Source organism: Crocuta crocuta, unplaced genomic scaffold (genome assembly GCF_008692635.1).
Source record: "Crocuta crocuta isolate KB4526 unplaced genomic scaffold, BGI_CrCroc_1.0 scaffold229, whole genome shotgun sequence".
Taxonomy (NCBI): domain Eukaryota; kingdom Metazoa; phylum Chordata; class Mammalia; order Carnivora; family Hyaenidae; genus Crocuta; species Crocuta crocuta.
The window spans coordinates 3,950,789-3,968,701 of record NW_027536464.1 but is presented as its reverse complement, the minus strand read 5'-3'; the positions used below and the strand labels follow the sequence as shown (position 1 = coordinate 3,968,701).

At 41.3% G+C, this 17,913-nt stretch overlaps 1 protein-coding gene across 1 annotated transcript in view; it reads right to left on the bottom strand.

Moving 5' to 3' along the window:
- Window positions 1-8,462, bottom strand: part of ARPC2 (actin related protein 2/3 complex subunit 2) — a 28,335-nt gene extending 19,873 nt beyond the window's left edge. Inside the window, exons 1-2 of the mRNA XM_077748653.1 lie at window positions 8,257-8,462; window positions 476-510 (exon numbers count right to left, since the gene is read on the bottom strand). Coding sequence (XP_077604779.1) covers window positions 476-510; window positions 8,257-8,330 — 109 coding nt within the window. The 5' untranslated portion in view covers window positions 8,331-8,462. The remainder of the gene's footprint in view (window positions 1-475; window positions 511-8,256) is intronic.
- Window positions 8,463-17,913: the final 9,451 nt, after the last annotated feature.

Below are 17,913 nucleotides of genomic sequence, written 5' to 3'. Positions count from 1 at the left end.
ACTCCTATCACAGCACTAGAACTGCAAGAAGTCTTCCAAGACCATCTAGTCAAGTACCCTCATTTTACAGAGGGTGACTGTTTAACTCCTTGAAGTTCACATAACAAGTGTGTAGTATCAGTATCTAATTCTTTATAGGAAATAAAAAGCAATAATCTCTGACTTGCTGAACAGGTCTCTAGCATTTTCCATGTTTCCCCACTACTCTAGTGCTAGGCAAACTGAGATGAAGGCTACTTAAAGACAGTAATTTAATACTTACAAATTAAATTTTAGTTGGTACCACAAAATTAAACCCAACCTTCTAAGGTATTAGCAGGTTAACTTTAATAAATCCACAAAATAATCATCTAAAACAAAGACCTCAAAAAAGCCTTGATGATCAAGGTACCACAAATGTCAAAATTTATTTTAGAAACTATTTTGTTTTTCTATTTTTATATTATCTTCACAGGGTTGAGGTAAGAACACTTACCTGCAAATGTTACTTCTACTGCTTCTGGTTTGTTACTGCAAAACAAAAGAGAAGTCCCTTAGTTAAGACCTCTGTATTGCTGCTTGCCTTCAAGGAGATCCGCAAAGGCTCCCAAGCTTTACTGTCGATCAGAGCATTCGGTACCAATCCTATGCCGACTGATGATCTGAGTACACGATTCATTTTCTCATGTACCTGAACCTTTGGGCTTAATTACAGTGGAGGCTACAAAAAGGAAGCAGGGCGGGTACAGTTTTTGCTTTCCAGCTGCTGTCGAATCTCTGCCGTGTTTGGCACTTAACTTCAATTCAGAATTCCTTAAGACTATGATATACACCTTTGCATCTGTGAACTACAAAACACTATCTTTTGATCGATGTCTCTCCCACAGGACAACAGTGAGGGAGGTGGAGGTAGTACATTCATCAGGAAAACTGCTAAACAAATGTAGAATGGTTTTAATTTACCTAAGATGAAAGGATGATTGCAGGCCATAAAACAAAACACGAAAGTCCTGTATCATTTCAGAGACAACTTGTACGTCTTCCTACACACCTTTTCCTCTCCCTTTATGTCACCAAAGTCCTCACCACTCTTTTCCACGAAGCCCTCTCTGACTGATTCTACCCTAGTTTTGCTTTGTTTTTAAATTCCAGAGCGACGCTTCCACAGAAAGCGCAGCACAAGGTAACAGTGAAATCACTGGGAACAGTCAGGACTCCAATTTTCCAACTTTAGCTTTTCATCAAGACCATGTTTTCAGACAAGTTAACACCCACACACCTTTATTTTCTCACCTATTCATCTATAAAATGGGAGAACATAATGACCCTACTGACCTCATAGAACTGCTAAAGATAAAGCAAAAGAACGGACATGAAACAGCTTATCCTGGAAGGCAAAGACGACAGCCTGATACATTCTGTGCAGCTCCCCGCTCAGCCTGGTACGTAAACTTCTCTTTGATAAATGTTGCTGAGTTCTTACCTAGAAAGCATGACATACATCCTAGCTATAAACAATAATGGTCAATTAACCTCCTGTGAAAAGCTACCTTACGTGATAGCCCCACTTCTCCTCCAAGCCCAACAGTAGGAAACAAAGGAAGACGCCACGGTTTTATCACTTGCTACCTATGACTCAAATGATCCTTTGTTTTATGGACCAGCAGACAAGACATACACATTTTCACATTTATCCTTGCCTAATTTGCTCATGACCTCACAATCAAGTACGTATCTTTTATACTATCTCTGCTCTCTCACCTGTAAAGGGAACCAAGACCGAACTGTCCTCCAGGGTTGCTGGGAAATAATGGAACAGAGAGTGTGGTTTATGACTGTAAAAAAGCTGCTACAGATGCTAAACAATCCCCTTCCAGGAAACTGGCTTCTATTAAGCATATGTTAGCCCTGTTGAAAAATCAACCTATACAGTCACATATGAAGTTCCACCCTACCCTGTCAAAGCCATCCATATGTGACTAAGGAAAAACACTTCAGGAGTCTCTACGAATGGAAGCATCAAGTGTGTTTACAGGGAAGCAGTGAGTTCAGAATATGATGGAAAAAAAAAAAGAAATGAAAATTTAAATTGCTTCTGAGCTTTCTTTTGAAACTGCACCCAGGAGACAAAGGCAATAAATGCCCAACCACCATTCCTCTTCTCTAAACAACAAGGACAAAGGAAGAAGAAGGACAAACATTAATCTACGACTCATTTAGATGAAACATTAAGAGGCTGCACAATGGGAGGAAGCACCAAAGTGTATTTTTCTGGGGAAGGGTGGCTGTGCCAAAAAGTCAGGGTGGAGGCTTGTAAAAGTCCATATTGGATCACTTAGTAGGTGGTTGGGTCTTTTTTTTTTTTTAATCTTTAACTCAGCCAAAGGAGGACTGAGTTTCCCACTCTTCTACTTCATCAATAGACCGAGAAAAATTAGGTATAAACAACTTTAGGATTCTAAGCCGTAAACCCCTTAAGTTGAAACTCTGAATTTCTCTAGGCTGTAAGGTTCCCTAAGCACAGGGAGAAGTTGCTCACTAAGAGCCATCCTAAGTGATTTGCTGCCTGACTTGGGAATACCTATCAAATAACCGCCATCAATATTTTAGTTTGCTATTTACGAGTGCACAAAAGGTTGTAGAGGAGACAGGCTGTAGAGGAGAGCACTAGGCCAAAGGCGTCTTCCTGAGAAGTTACATGGGGGGTCACAACTCTGCCCCAACAAGGAGACCATACCAAGTGGGACAAGGCCCAAACAGGATGGTGTCAATTCCAAGACCAAGTGTTTGTCATTTACTTTTGTGGTTTAAAACCAAGGAGCAAGAGGGGAGTAAGATTGGTCTGGGGGAAAGCATACCATTTAATAGGTAAAAAGATAAATGGGTAAGTTGTTTTTTGTTTTACCATCTGCTAAAGTTTCAGATGCCGAGGGTGATTTTAATCACAATAAAAGCAAATCCTTCTGAGTTGACTGTTCGCTTCAAGTCCTGTCATTTATTGGCTATGTAACCATGTTCAATGTTACTCAATGTTGCTGAGCTTCAGGTTCCTTTTCTAGAAAATGGAGATTAACAGGTTGTTGTGAAGACTAATTGAGATGACATGTGTACAAGTTTCCCAATCCGTGTCTTGTGACTAAGTTACAGACCTGCTGAGAGAGTAACGATCCTTGCAGCCTTTAGGGCAGTCCAGTGGCAGGGCCTCTAGGCTAAGCCATCCACCCAATGCGCCTTAAAAATACCATGTTCTGCGTGTAACATATCATAAACAAGGTCAGAAGTCACCAGAGAAGGGTATCTGCACAGTACTTAATATATCCGTCTACTCCCTCTGCAGCTCCCAAGAGCCCTAGTTTTCTCAACTGTAAATGGGAACTGCTGTCACACAGGCACATTTTGAAATCAAATTAAATTCTGTTAAAGCTTACAGCAAAGTGTCTAATTCATAGATGGTCATCAATGAGTTAGTTTTTCTTCTTTTTTTTTATAATTCTTTTTTTTTTTTTTTTTAAATGTTTCACCCNGATCTTGACCTAAGCGAAAGTCGGATGCTCAACCGACTAAGCCACTCAGGCGCCCCGAGTTAGTTTTTCTTCTAAGTGGAGTCAGGAGAGACCACACTTTGAAGCCATGACTGGGAGAAGCTGTAGGATTGTGCTAAATCCCAGAATCAGGAACTGGTCAGCAGTACAAGGAGAAACAGAACCCTGTTAGTATCAGAGTGTTGTAATGTCCAGAATTCTAAAACAAACCAGCTTAGATAAGCCTTCAGGGTTACTGAGTGGATAGCACAAGACACTTAATGGATTGGACAATCCATTAAGATGGGTTTCAAAAACTATTCTTAAAGTCCTTAGAAAAAATTTTCTATCCTTTTTCTCAAAAATAAATAAATAAGTAAACGTTCATTTATTTTTATGAGAAAAAAGAGAGCATGAGCATGAACGGAGGAGGGGGAGACAGACACACAGAATCTGAAGCAGGTTCCAGGCTCTGAGTTGTCAGCACAGAGGACGACGTGGGGCCTGAACTCACTGTGAGATCATGACTTGAGAGGAAGTTGAACGCTTAATCAGCTGAGCCACCCAGGCACCCCTACTCCTATCCTTATCTAAGGAAGTTTCTAGAATGTTACTAATCAATCGATAAAGAACTCCTGACAACTTCATTTTCCGATCCTCTTTTCTCATTAAGGATCTTGGGAGTCTTTACTCCTGAATGCATCCAATTCCCCATCTGGGCATTTATGTCTCTCTTCTACTTATCCCTTCCATGAGCTGAATGAGAGGAATTATTGAATTCTGCTGTCTCACTATAAGGTTTCTGACCTCTCTTCTGTAATTCTCCTAAAAGGCTCTTATCATCCCATTTGAGCAAAGACTAGAGGAATGTGGCCCTCACTCTCTGCTAGGCTGTATCTCAAAGGAGATACAAAGATGATCTAAAAGCCGATTCACACAATGTCAGAAAAGTAATAAATCAACACTTAAAGAAATGAAGATCCATTCTATCTGGGCTCACCCAGTCCCTGGAGTAAATATTTACTGAGCTGACTCTATATACAGTGGAGGATGTTGGGAAAGAATGATGACCAGGGACAGGCCCTGCCCTTAAGGAGTCATCAGTTGGGGGGGGGAATGTGGCTCTGGGGCTTCATGCCCCAAGCAGCGCTGCAGAGGTCAGAAGTCAGGCAGCTGTGTGCACCTCTAATGATCTGTTAAAAGGCCAATCTGACCATTCTATTTCTTCTGAATGCTTAAACAATGTCCTAATTCCAAATCACTCCAAACTTGAATGCCTCTCTGAGGACATATCAGCATATTTAGGAATGAGAACAGGGTATCAGCAAGATTTAATTTATTCCTTTCTCAAATTTCTCCTCCCACAGTCCTTGCCCACCCCAACTGGCACCACGTGCTTACTGAGCCTCACTCCCCCTCACAGAACCACAGAGCCCCACAATATGCACAGCTGTGTCAAGGGACCAGCATGCACTTAAAATCAACAGCAATTGGCATCTGACAGCATTTCCTCAATTCTGGACTCCAGACTCTAGCTGAGATGACAGGCCCAGCTTCTGAGGCTGAAAAGGTTTTTGGTATGTACACGGTAACAACAAAAAATTAAGTTAATTTGCCAGATGGCTTCTGCTTTAATTGGGTACTTGGGTAAGAATTCCTAAATGAAAAGATGATGCTGTGGACAAGACCTGCATGTGAGGTTATCTGCGGTATTGAGCATGGCTTTTCAATCAGCGTGTTCTCTTAGTCTCTAGGCTGTCAGGGAGACAATTTACCAATAATTCTCATTTTGGGAGGACATATGAATCATTCCAATAAGCCATTTTCACAGGAGTGTGGTAAAAATAAAAAGCCATTTGTTTGGAATGAATCTTTGTCTCAAAGGCTTTGTCATTTCTGCCTCCAAATTAAAAGGTGATCATGACCCAGTGCTAAACAGTTCAGAGAAAAGAACTGCTCTACCCAAAGGAAGTTTAGACATTTAGTAGGATGTCACACGCAAGATCCATAAGGATGATCTGAGGCATGATTAGAAAAAAAAAAATCAACCTCAAGAGGAAAATTACTGAAGTGTACTCTGCAGCATATACCACTGCACTATTTTTAAGCCTACCTCATGCTTGCATTTTCAGCAGCTGCAACAGTGCTAGTGCTGTAGAACAGAACTTTCTGCAATAATGGAAATGTTCTGAATCTGTGTTGTCCAAATATGGCTGCTACTAGCCACATGCGGCAACTGAGCACTACGACTGTGGCCGGAACTTAGTTTTATTCCACTTTAATTCTTAAGTTTAACTGGCCACATGTAGCTTCTGGTTGGGGCATCACAAGACTGATGAGATTCGCTCAGGAAAAGGCTGCTCAGAAGTATAATTTCCCCAATTGGTTTGAGCAGTGTAACTGTTCTCTGCGCACTCAGAGAAGTGTCAAGTAGGGTGGAGCTGACGTCTCCCAGCAGGTTCCCACATCGGTGAAGCCTCTCAAATTCCAGGGGTTCTCCTCCCAGCTACTCCCCTTATGAACGTCTTTCTCCCATCTCCACCCTACCACATCTTGCCCTTTCGCCAATAGGCTCTCTCAGAAAGACCTCCTTTCTCTGTTCCTCCTTGGAGCACTGGAAGAATCCCATAATGTTTATGATTATCACACTCCTCATTTTTTGCCAGAAGTTCTGGTATAGTAGCCATGCACCTTGATAAACATGGTAACTACTTCACTGCTGCCTCACGGTGCATGCCTGGAAACTCAACAGTGGGCTTAGATGCCAGCTTCTGCCGGTTGTTATATCTACAACTCCAGGAAAGCCCTACTTCCTAGGCCTTATATTAGGGTCTCTTTTCAAACATTTTCAAAGTGCTTTTCAGCAGAATATGTTTTGGGGCAATCTATTTAAAGCCACTTTTCAAAGGGAAGACAGGCCATATTGGGCTGCCCTGCCCCAATATCCAATACTGCTAGAACATATGCTTTGCTAAGAAATGTCCTAGAAATTCTAACTTAGGCTTCCAGACTTGAGTGTCTATTTTAATTCCTCAGAAAGAGTATATGTTGTAAGAGTTAATTTTCTAGCTGACATTCTGGATAATGGGCTTCAGTTTGGAATCACAAATACACAAAATAGATGTGACTGTACTTCTACACTACAAAGCATGCTTCTACTTGAAGATGAACAGGCATTTATCTTGTTGATCAGCTTATAGCCACCCAGATCTCCTTCTTTGCTAGTCTGGACTCGAAAATGCATGTAACAGGTTCAGCTGTGAAAATGCAGAAGTTAATTTAACTTCCTCCTCTGTGCTACACTGTTCAAAAAAGTCCATGGCAATCACCCCAAATAAGACTCTGATCTGATTCACTTGAACACTTAAAATGCAAACGAACTGGTATGTGAGGCTGAAGACAAGAAGTTAAGTTACCCTAAAATACAAGCAACTGCAGCCCCTGGCAGGAAGCAGCAGCTACTGCTCACTGTATGCGTTAAATCATGGAAAGCCGTGCTTTATTTTACAGATAAAATCTGTAACCCTACTAAAAAGGATAGGAGACACAAAATATTCAATTTAAGCAGTGAGTTAGAAGTATTTTTTTTAATGCCAAGCCACAAGTTCATTATGACTACTCAGAATTTCCCCTCCACCAATCAATCCTCTGTCTGCAGATCTCCAAGCACCTACTTTCCCATCACTAGTTCCCGGTTCACCAGAAAGTTTGCACTTATTTTCTCAACTGTGCAATCATGATGGGAAGCCCCATCCTCACAATGGGGAAGTGATGCAAAGGGACTGACTACATACAAGCCACCATAAATTCGAAGCTAAAATCCTCGGCTCACTTTTAAATGTTAGAAAGCCAAGCAGCTTTGGGGGAGAAGGTTGTTTTCTACGGAGATTCCCATGTTTCGCAGAGAAGGCTGCCTTGGACCCAAGAGCTAAACCTACCTTTACAAAGGCCAATAGTAAGAAAGGTAATCTAAAAACTTTACATATAGACTTTGTATGCTTTGAAGTGTGTACCTGGGCCAGGATTACCACGGAAGAAACCACAGAGCAGGGATCTTGTATAAGAGTTTAAAAGATAATTGGGTGGGGAAAAGGAGAATGAGAACCTCAGAAGAGCGATAAGGAAGGGGTGTGGACTGGGAGACTGTGAGCTTTGCTTGAGACGTATGTAACAAAATGGCCAATGTGTCCTACAGCTCTGTTCCAAGAAGGGAAACCAGAGAAGTCGCATTTATCCGGCTGCAAGACTGAGTCTGCTTTCAGTCTTGCCTCCTGTTCCTTTAGACGAAGAGGTGGGGACGGGGAGCGAGAAGGCTGATGGTGATCTGGGCCTGAATCCTCTTCCCTCCTCCAGTCTTGGGAATTCCTGGAAACTCCTTTCAATCCAATCCCAAACGGGCTTTCTTCGGGTTCAGAACAATGACGGGGAATACGGAAGGAAGGGGTCCCCTGCTCGCTCGGCCAGAATTCCGGGCCCAGCTGCCCTCACGTCCCACAGGTCTCCTGACCTTTGGCACGCGCGCTCCTGTCCACTTGCCGCTTCCGCATCCTTCCTCCGAGCCTCTCCCCGCGCATCTCTGCCCCTCACCCCGCCGCGCCCAGTCGCCTCCCACGTCTACCCCGCCCGGGCCGTCCCCACACCCGGCCAGGTCTCCCACCTCGTGCCTCCAGGACTGGGGGGAACTGAGCGATACTAGGGATTAGCGTGGGTCAACTCAGCTTCCCCCGCCACCCACCGGCCCCCGGGGCGCGCTCACCCGGCAGCCGCGTTCTCGAACTTGAGCGCGAGCGTCTCCTCAATGATGCGGTTGTTCACCTCCAGCAGGATCATGGCGGCGGCTGCCCGAAGCAGGGGATGGAGAAACAAGGGACGGTGAGGGTGGATAAGGAAGGAAAGGACGAAGGGAGCGGCCCTGCTGCCCCCTGAGGAGGGGGGCTGGGTGGGGTAGGAGGTTAAGGGAAAAGGGAAGAGGGACCGGGGTGGGGNAGCCCGGTCCCCGCCCAGCCCCCGGCTCCAGCCGGCCACTTCCGCTCTCACACCCACTTCCGCTCGCTGCCCGGACGCGCGGCCCCGCGGCGCCATTTCCGCTTCGACCCCGCGCGTGCGCGCGCACGCAGGGTCGCCGCGGAGACTGGGGTGGCGCATGCGCGACCCCCACCCCGTCCGCCGGCCACCTCCGCTTTCCCTCAGTTCCCCCTCACTTCCTGCCTTTGCAAGTTTGTGTCTTCGCCGGTTGTCATTCCCCAACGCCCGCCTCACTGTGCAGCCCCTCCCAACCGCTCGTCCCGGAGGTCCAGCTCCACCCTTCCGGTCTTGTCACTTCAGGGACCCCGGTGTTTTCTCCAAGGCGGCTCCTTTGCTCTTCGTTTCGGTGTGTCCCTTTCTCATGCCACACTAGTGGCTGTCCAGCGGCACTATCACGATTTCACGAATTTATTTCTCCAACCGTATTCGGTGGGCTTGTGCTCTGTGCTGGAGGCGCAGTGGTGAATGATAACGACGTCCTGCCGTCGTGGAGCGTATAGTCTGGTAAAGGGAGCATAATAAACTCTGAATTAGAACTACGAATCGTTAAACGGGTAATGAAGGAAAGGATTGAGAAGTCTCCGAGGTGAATGCTCCTCCCCAGGTTCCTGTCATGTCTCCGTTTGTGTGCCTGGAGAGCTGCCCCTGGGTGCCACGAACATGATTTCTGTCTTTGAGACCCTTAACCTAACAGTACCCCTGCCAGACACCTACCTTCATACTGAGCTGCGTGCAGAATCTGTACCTCCTGTCTTTGTGTCTTCTGTATTTTCCCTCCTCCAGGGAGAATCTAACACACTTAGTTGAACCTCTTCTGCATGCACGGACTTATTTTCTGCCATGTACTCTTGGGGTGGGAGTGGGAGAATCCAAAACATGAACGAAAACTAGCCCTTGTCATCAAGGCCCACACAGCTCTTTAAAACATTTCTTAAATGCTAACATTTTAGCATTAATGTTCATTGAATTAAAATACTGCATATACACAGTGTAAAAATATATACATAAACTAAAAGTCTTGTCATGAAAAAAGCAGTTCCCTGGCCTACTTTTTAGAGGCAATATCTTTAACTCGTACATATTCTATGTATTTCCATATATAGAAACAAATGCTTATACTATTAATTCTTGATTTGTTAATTTGAAGCATTATCTGATGATTTCCTGCTATGATAGTTAAGGACATGACCTTTCACTTCTGCCCCTGCCCCCCCAACAAAGTTATATAACAATTTTGGTGAAACCAATAATCAGCATCTAAATTATTACATATACAAATATTGTTTACCAATGAGCCCCAAAGTACATTACAACCATGCCTTCTAGTTTATACAGCCATTCATTTTTCTTGGAGTTAATTATTGCCTTTTGTCTCTCTTGTCAATTTTCTATATTGTCTACAGTTACCTGCCTATCCCCTCTGTAAGTACTCTTAAGACTCTGTCAAAGTCTAACAATATTTTCCATATACACAAATACATTAAGTTCCGCTTTTTCTCTGGAGTCTTTGTCCCAGAGCCCTCTATCTTATTTCAATCTGGATTGACTGCTCTCTAGACTTGCTGTACAGGTGTGATTCTGGGATTTTCCTTCATTGTTGTTCTGAGCTGTTATTCCCATTTCCTGGATCCCATGTTTTCCTCCTTCTTGGTTTACTTTCTTGTTTTGCTAAAGTACCTTCTCTAGTAACTTCGTAGGGAAGGGGCTTAATTAAGGGATATGTTGTTGGAATTTTTACATATTTGAAATTGTCTTTGTTTTTAAGTGATCTCCGTGCCCAAAGTTCGGCTCTAACTCAGGACCCCAAGATCAAGAGTCACATGCTCTACCAACTGAGTCAACCAGGTGCCCCCATATTTGAAAATATCTTTGTTCTAACACTTGAATTGTAGTTGGGCTATGTTTAAAAGAAACCCAAAAATGAGGCACCTGGGTGGCTCAGTTGGTTAAACGTCCAACTTTGGCTCAGATCATGATCTCACAGTTTACAAGTTTGAGCTCTGTGTCGGGCTCTGTGCTGACAGCTCAGAGCCTGGAACCTGCTTTGGATTCTTTGTCTCCCTCTCTTTTGCCCCTCTCTGCATATGCTGTGCCCTCCCCCCCCAAAAATAAATGAACATTAAAAAAAAACCCTAAAAAAAACAAAAGAAAAAAAGAAACCCAAAATGGTATTACTTAGGCCAACTCACCAAACAGGGGCTTAATACCTAATCGAATTACACTTTCAACCTCCTCCAGAAATGTAGCCTTAATCATTAGTCAGGAACTTTCTGATCAGCACCAATAAGGTTATTAGTGTTATGGGCCCTCTCCATCCCCCAAAGGAAGATGAGGTAATGCATCTACTAAGACCCTTTTGTTCCCAAGTGAAGGTGACTTCACGTGAAATAATCTTCTTTTCTGTTTATGGCTTCCTTGTCCTGCCTTTTGAAACCTGTCCTTTTCTACGGCCCCTCAGAGCTCCCCTCTACTCGTTGGAAGGGATGTTGCCTGATTCACGAATAGTTTAATAAAGCCAATTACATCTTCAAATTTACTCAATTAAATTTTGTTTCTTTTTAACAGCTGGTTATTGATTTCAAATTTGAAAATAAATTTTTCCTCTTAATTTTGAAAGTATTATTTCACATTCTTCAACTTTTCAGGGCTGCTATATAAAAAGTCTGACTCCTACTCATATTCCCGATCCTTTGTATCTTCCCCATCTCTAGAAACATTAGAATTTTCTCTTTAAGCTATTGGTTGGAAATTGTATAATGATGTATTTTGCTATGACTCTTAATGTTTTTGTGCTGAGCACTCATTCAAACAGGAAACTCATGTACTTCAATTTGGGAGCAAATTTTCTTTTATTATTTCCTTGATCCTTTCTTCTCCGTTTTCTTTGTTCTCTTTCTGGAATGCCTGTTACTTACAAGTTTGATTTCTGGACTGATCCTTTAATTTTCTTTTCTATTTCCTATTTCTTTGGGTTTTGTTTGTTTGTTTAATTTTTGTTTTTAATTGTAAAATATACATAACATGAAATTTGATATCTTAGCCATTTTAACAGTTCAGTAGTGTTAAGAATATTCTCATTGTTATATAATCACTTGTTTCATCTCGCAAAACTGGAATTCTCTACCCATTGTTTGTTTTTGTTGTCCTACTTTTCTGGGATATTTCCTAGTCATTATCTTCAAACATTTTAAGTTTCAGTTTTCCTACCTTTATTTCCGAAGACCTTTTAAATGACTGACCTCACCCCATATTATTCTGTCTTTGTTTTATGGACAAGAATGTCTTCTATTTCTCTGGACGCTAGTGTGTTTGTTTTTACTTTTTCTTCTGCTCTCTGCTTTGATTTGTTTCTTTGGGTCTTTTTTAATGCTATTTAGGTTTTTTTCTTTTATGTTAATGGCCATCCTCTAAAGTCTAGTTACTTTAGCAGTCTCTTTATATTTAAGAATAAGTCTCTAAAAAACTGAGTTAGAGACTTGAGTATGTGGGCAAGGTGAGTTCCTTAATGGCTTGCTACTCAAAAGGGACTAGCAGCATTGACTTTATCTGGGAATTTTTCAGACATGCAGAATTTCCATCCCTACAGATTTAAATCTAAATTACATATTAAATCTAAACTACAGATTTAGAATCTGCATTTTAACAAGATCACCAGGTGATTTAAATGTACATTATGCTGTGAGAAGCACTGGATTAATGGGCTTCACCATAAGGTGCACCAATGGTGTGCCAGATTTCATTGGGGGGCCCACATATGTCACTATTGGGAGACCTTTTCTCTGGAGAAGAATCCTCGAGTTGTGTTGGGAGCTTATAAATTGACTATGAGCATTCTCAGAGTATATGGGGGCAGAAAGAAAGCTTTGAATCCCAGCTGACTTCCACTTAATCCTATTATTAGCCCTGTGTCTCCGCACTGCTTTCCACTGGGTTAGAGTCTATAGAAAAGAAATCTTTGGTGGTGGTAATGGAGGAAGGGGTGGCAGTAGAGTGAGTGGGGGGTGGGAAAGGGTATAATCCCTTGACTACTAGTGTACTTAGAATGCCAAAGATTTTTGATACAGATTTTCTTCCCATTTTCTTTATCTTGCTTTTGGTTCACTTAAATTTATGACTAATAGAAGATATGTCTTTGTGCTACCACCCACTTTTCTTGAATCTTAACATATTATAATTTAACTTACTTCAGAGCTTCATGAAAAAGAAATACAGTTGAAACTTCCTGTGAATCCCACTCAATTCCATTGCTTTCATTCCTTCCTCCTCCACTCCATAAAGGCACCATCACCCTACATGTGGTGTTTATCCTTCTCATGCATGTTTTTACACTTTGACTGCATAAGTATGTATCCATAAACAATGTATAGCATTTTTTGCACGATTTTAAGCTTTTGTTAATAGTTTTCTACTGTACATCTCCTTTGAAGCTTGTTTCTTTTAGTCAACAATATATTTTTGAGATTTACCTATGTTGTAACATGTAAGTATTTTAACTGCGATATAGCATTCCAATGTACATCCTGATTTTAAAGGTATTCATCCATTCTTCTATTGAAAGAGACTAAAAATTTTTTCCAGTGTTTTTGCTATTACAAGCAATGCTGCTTTGAACATTCTTGTACATATTTCCTATGTATAGATGTGATGGTTTCTTTAGGGTATATTCCTTGGAATGTAACTGCTAATATGTGGGCTATATATATCTTCAACTTTGCTGGTGTTGCCAAATTGCTCTCCAAAGTAATTGTACTGATTTATACTTATACTGGCAGTATATGAGAGTTCTCATTGTTTCCTGTCCTTACTAGCGCTTGGTATTGTCAGCCTTTGAAATGGATGGATATGAAAAAGCATCTGATTGTTTTAAAAATAAGAATTAGCTAGGCAGAAAGAGAGGGATTTATGACGGCCGAAAACAAGAGAACATGATATCTTGCAGACAGTGAAAGCAAACCAATAATTGTGGGGTCTGGAGGGGGCATAGGCCACGTAATTGACAGCTGGAGGCACAATACTAGCTAACATATATTGCAGTTGAGGATTTATTCTGTGGTAGGTACTATTTACATGTATTATCTCATTAAATCCCTGGGACAACTCTAAGAGGTAGGCACTTCTATTACCTCATTTTGTAGATGAGGAAACAGATGCTGAAAGGCTGAAGAATGGTGTCCAAAATCATATGTGTGGCTGGTCACTGAGGTGAGACTCAGACCCCAAATGTCATGCTCTTGACCACTATGCAATATTGGTATCCAGTGCTGAACTGGATAGTTCTGTATTTTAGTTCAAGTGTGATAAAATCAAAGTATAAGAAAACTAGACTTAACACTCCATTAAAAATGATGACAACAGCTTCTTGACTGAACCTTCATTCTGCTGAAACTTGGTGGCCAAAGTAGGGAAATGGACTGTTCTAAAATAGCCAGAAATATGTTCCTTTTGGTCTTAAAGTTAGAGGCTGGAGCTCATCCTGGGGTTGGGGGCCTGGGTACCTCGGGATCTACTCTTCAACCTTCTTTACTCTCATCAGCTGAACCCCCTTGCACTCACTGGACCCCCTTGCATTCAGGCTTTGGTGGCTAATAGGGAAGCCCAGACAGAGGAGAGAGGGAGAGAAACACACACACACACACACACACACACACACAGTGAGAGCGAGAGCGAGAGCGAGAGCGAGAGAGAGAGAGAAATCAGGGTATTTAATCCTCTGCTTTCTCCTCCTTGTGAGGTTTCCTCAGGCTGGCTGTGTCCCTCAAGCAAATGTCACTGCTCCTCTCTAGGTGACCACCTCAGCACAACTCTTCCTTTCCTTCAGTGCCTGGTAACCACCTCTTTTCCTCAACTCTTAGGGCCTAGAGGTGGTATCAGCTTGGTTACTGTTAGTCCTCCATTACTGCACTCTCTCTTGTGATTCCTGTACATCCACACTTTGTAAATAGTTCGTTATAAATACACCCTCTTTGAGTTATCCTGTCTTAAGCCTCCAATCTGTTTCTTTTTTTTTTAATGTTTTTATTTATTTCTGAGAGAGAGAGAGAGACAGACACAGATCATGACCTGAGCTGAAGTCAGATGCTTAACCTGCTGAGCCACCCAGGTGGCCCTCCCATCTGTTTCCTAATATGGGGTGGAGAGTGATATCATGGAAGATAGTGAAGTTAGGAAGCTCCAGGAATTGGTCCGTTTACTGAAACAACTACTTAGCTGGCAAGAACTGTTAGAATCAATTACTTGGAACTTTGGAGTCTAGTTGAACACTCACAGCATCTAAGGAAAGCTTGATGAGGGAAGATGCTTTTTGGTGAGTTTCAGTGTTTCATGTAGCAGCTACCATCCCCCACCCCCACAGCAGGTAGTCAGATGGATCATTCCACATTCCTGGTGTGTCTTCTTGATTCAAGTGTGGGCAATAGGGACTTGTCCTCCAAAAAACTCAGGGCTCTGTGTTTTGATCTGCTTGGCAGTTTACTAATGGGTATGCACAGAGGCTGCTCATTGTTTCAACTCCCATAGGCCTTGCAGAAGTGTCTTCCCCAGTTGTGTCAGTTGAGAAGTTTAAAAATTTTTTTTTATTTAAAAAATTTTGGGGGGGAACCTGGGTGGTTCAGTCGGTTAAACGTTTGGCTTCTNGAGAGAAAGAGAGAGAGAGAGAGAGAGAGAGAGAGAGAGAGACGGCATGAGCAGGGGAGGGACAGAAAGAGAGCAAGACACAGAATCTGAAGACAGCCTTCAGGTTCTGAGCTAGCTGTCAGCAAGCACACAGCTTGATACGGGGCTTGAACCCACAAGCTGTGAGATCATGACCTGAGCTGAAGTTGGACACTTAACCAATTGAGCCACTCAGGCACCCCTCAATTAAGAAGTTTTAAAGAAATAGAACACCCTTTATCTATCTTTTCCTTTCCATTCCTTTCCTTTCTGGATCCAGGCATTTGAGAAAAATCTCTGTCAGGTCATTGGCTGACTATAGAGATAATAAAATGAGGCTTCAATGACTACACAAAATAAATAATATAGTTTTTGTAAAAATAGTTTCAGAAAGGCACTAAATAAAAAGACGACTGCAACATTCCTGAAGCAACAACAATCCCTGTGTGTGGGAGGATCTGATTTCATAGTTAGCACTTTAACATTCAAAATTCCCAATTCTCATATAAAATTACAAAATATACAAAGAAACCAGAAAATATGGCCTATTCATAGTAAAGAAGGAGAAATTGATAGAAACAATCCCTAAGGAAACCTAGACATTAGACTTACTAGAAAAATACTTAAACTGTCTTAAATATACTCAAAGAGCTGAAGGAAACCATGGACAAATAACTAAAGGAAATCAGGAGAATGATGTATGAATAAGAATATAATATCAATAAAGGGATAAAAAATTATAAATAGGAACCAAATGGAAATTCTGGACCTGCAAAGCATAAGGGTAGTTTATCAGAATACCTGAGGAGGTTGAAGAAAGAATCAGCAAATTTGAAGATAAAGCACATTACAATTACCTAGTATGAGGAATAGAAAGCAAAGACAATGAAGAATAATTAACAGAGACTAAGGGACATATGAGACACCAACAGGAATATCAGCATACACATTATGAAAATCCCAGAAGGAAAAATGAGAAAGGGAGAAAATATTTGAAGAAATAATGGTGACAAGCTTTAAAAATCTGTTGAAAATCATGAATATACACCATCCAGTAAGCTCTGAGAACTCAAAGCAGGATAAACTCAGAGATCCATACTGAAATACATTATAACCAAATTGTTGAAAGCTAAAATCAGAGAGAAAATCCTGAAAGTAGCAAGAGAAGTGGCTTGTTATTTACAAGAGATCCTCAATTAGATTTAATGCTGTTTTCTCATCTGAAAACATAGAGGTCAGAAGGCAGTGGAATGATATCTTTAAAGTGCTGAAAGAAAAAACTACCAATTGAGAATTCCATATCCAGCAACACTATCCTTTAAAAAGTGAAGGGGAAATTAAGACATTCCCAGATAAACAAAAACAAATGGAATTCATTATTTGTAGACCTGCCACACAGGATATGCTAACAAGAGTCCTTCAGGCTGAAACAAAAGTTATCCTAGATAAGGTTATTGGTAAAGGTAACCACATAGATAAATGTAAAAGTTAGTATTACTGTATTTTTTAATGTAACTTCTCTTTTTATTTCCTATATGATTTAAAAGTCAAATGCATAAAATAATAATTATATATCTATGTTAACAGGCACACAGTGTATAAAGATGTCACCTGTGATAATGACAAAATAAAGAGGGGATAGAGCTGGATAGAGGCAGGGTAAATGTATGCTATTGAAGTAAGTTGGTATCAATTCCAACTTACCAGATTTTTAAAATAAATTTAGGGTGTCATTTGTAATCTCCATGGTAACCACCAAGATAATAACTAAAAAAAATGTATGGAAAAGGAAATGAAGAAGGGATCAAAACTGTATGCTAGAAAAATCAATCAACATGAAATTGGGCAGTACTGGAAAAAATAAAGACCAAAACAGATATAAACATAGAGGAAACACATCGTACATAGTAGAAGTAAGTCCTTCATTATCTTTTTTTTTTTAATTTTTAAAGTTTATTTATATTGAGAANATCAAAACTGTATGCTAGAAAAATCAATCAACATGAAATTGGGCAGTACTGGAAAAAATAAAGACCAAAACAGATATAAACATAGAGGAAACACATCGTACATAGTAGAAGTAAGTCCTTCATTATCCTTTTTTTTTTTTAATTTTTAAAGTTTATTTATATTGAGAGAGAGAAAGAGAGAGAGAGGGCATGAGTGGGGTAGGGACAGAGAGAGAGGGAGAGAGAATTCCAAGCAGGATCTGCACTGACACAGCACAGAGCCTGATGTGGGGCTCGAACCCATGAACCGTGAGATAGTGACCTGAGCCAAAATCACGAGTCAGGCACTTAACTGACTGAGCCACCCAGGTGCACCCCCTCCCCCACCTTTCCCACAGTAATCATTTTATAAAAATGTTTATTTTTGAGAGAGACAGAGAGAGTGGGGAGGGGCAGAAAGAGAGGGAGAGAGTGGATCCAAAGTGGGCTCTGTGCTGACAGCAGAGAGCCCAATGTGGAGCTCAAACTCACAAACTGCAAGATCATGCCCTGAGCAGAAGTCAAATGTTTGAGCCACCCAGGCACCCATCAGTAATCATTTTAAATGTAAATGGATTAAACTCATTTATTTATTTTTTATAATTATTTTTATTTATTTTATTTCAAAATACTTATTTTAGATACAAAGACACAAAGAGGCTAAGCATGAAGGGATGGAAAAAGATATTTCATGTGAGTACTAACCAAAAGAGAGCTGGGGTGGTTATACTACTATCAGAAAAGTAGAT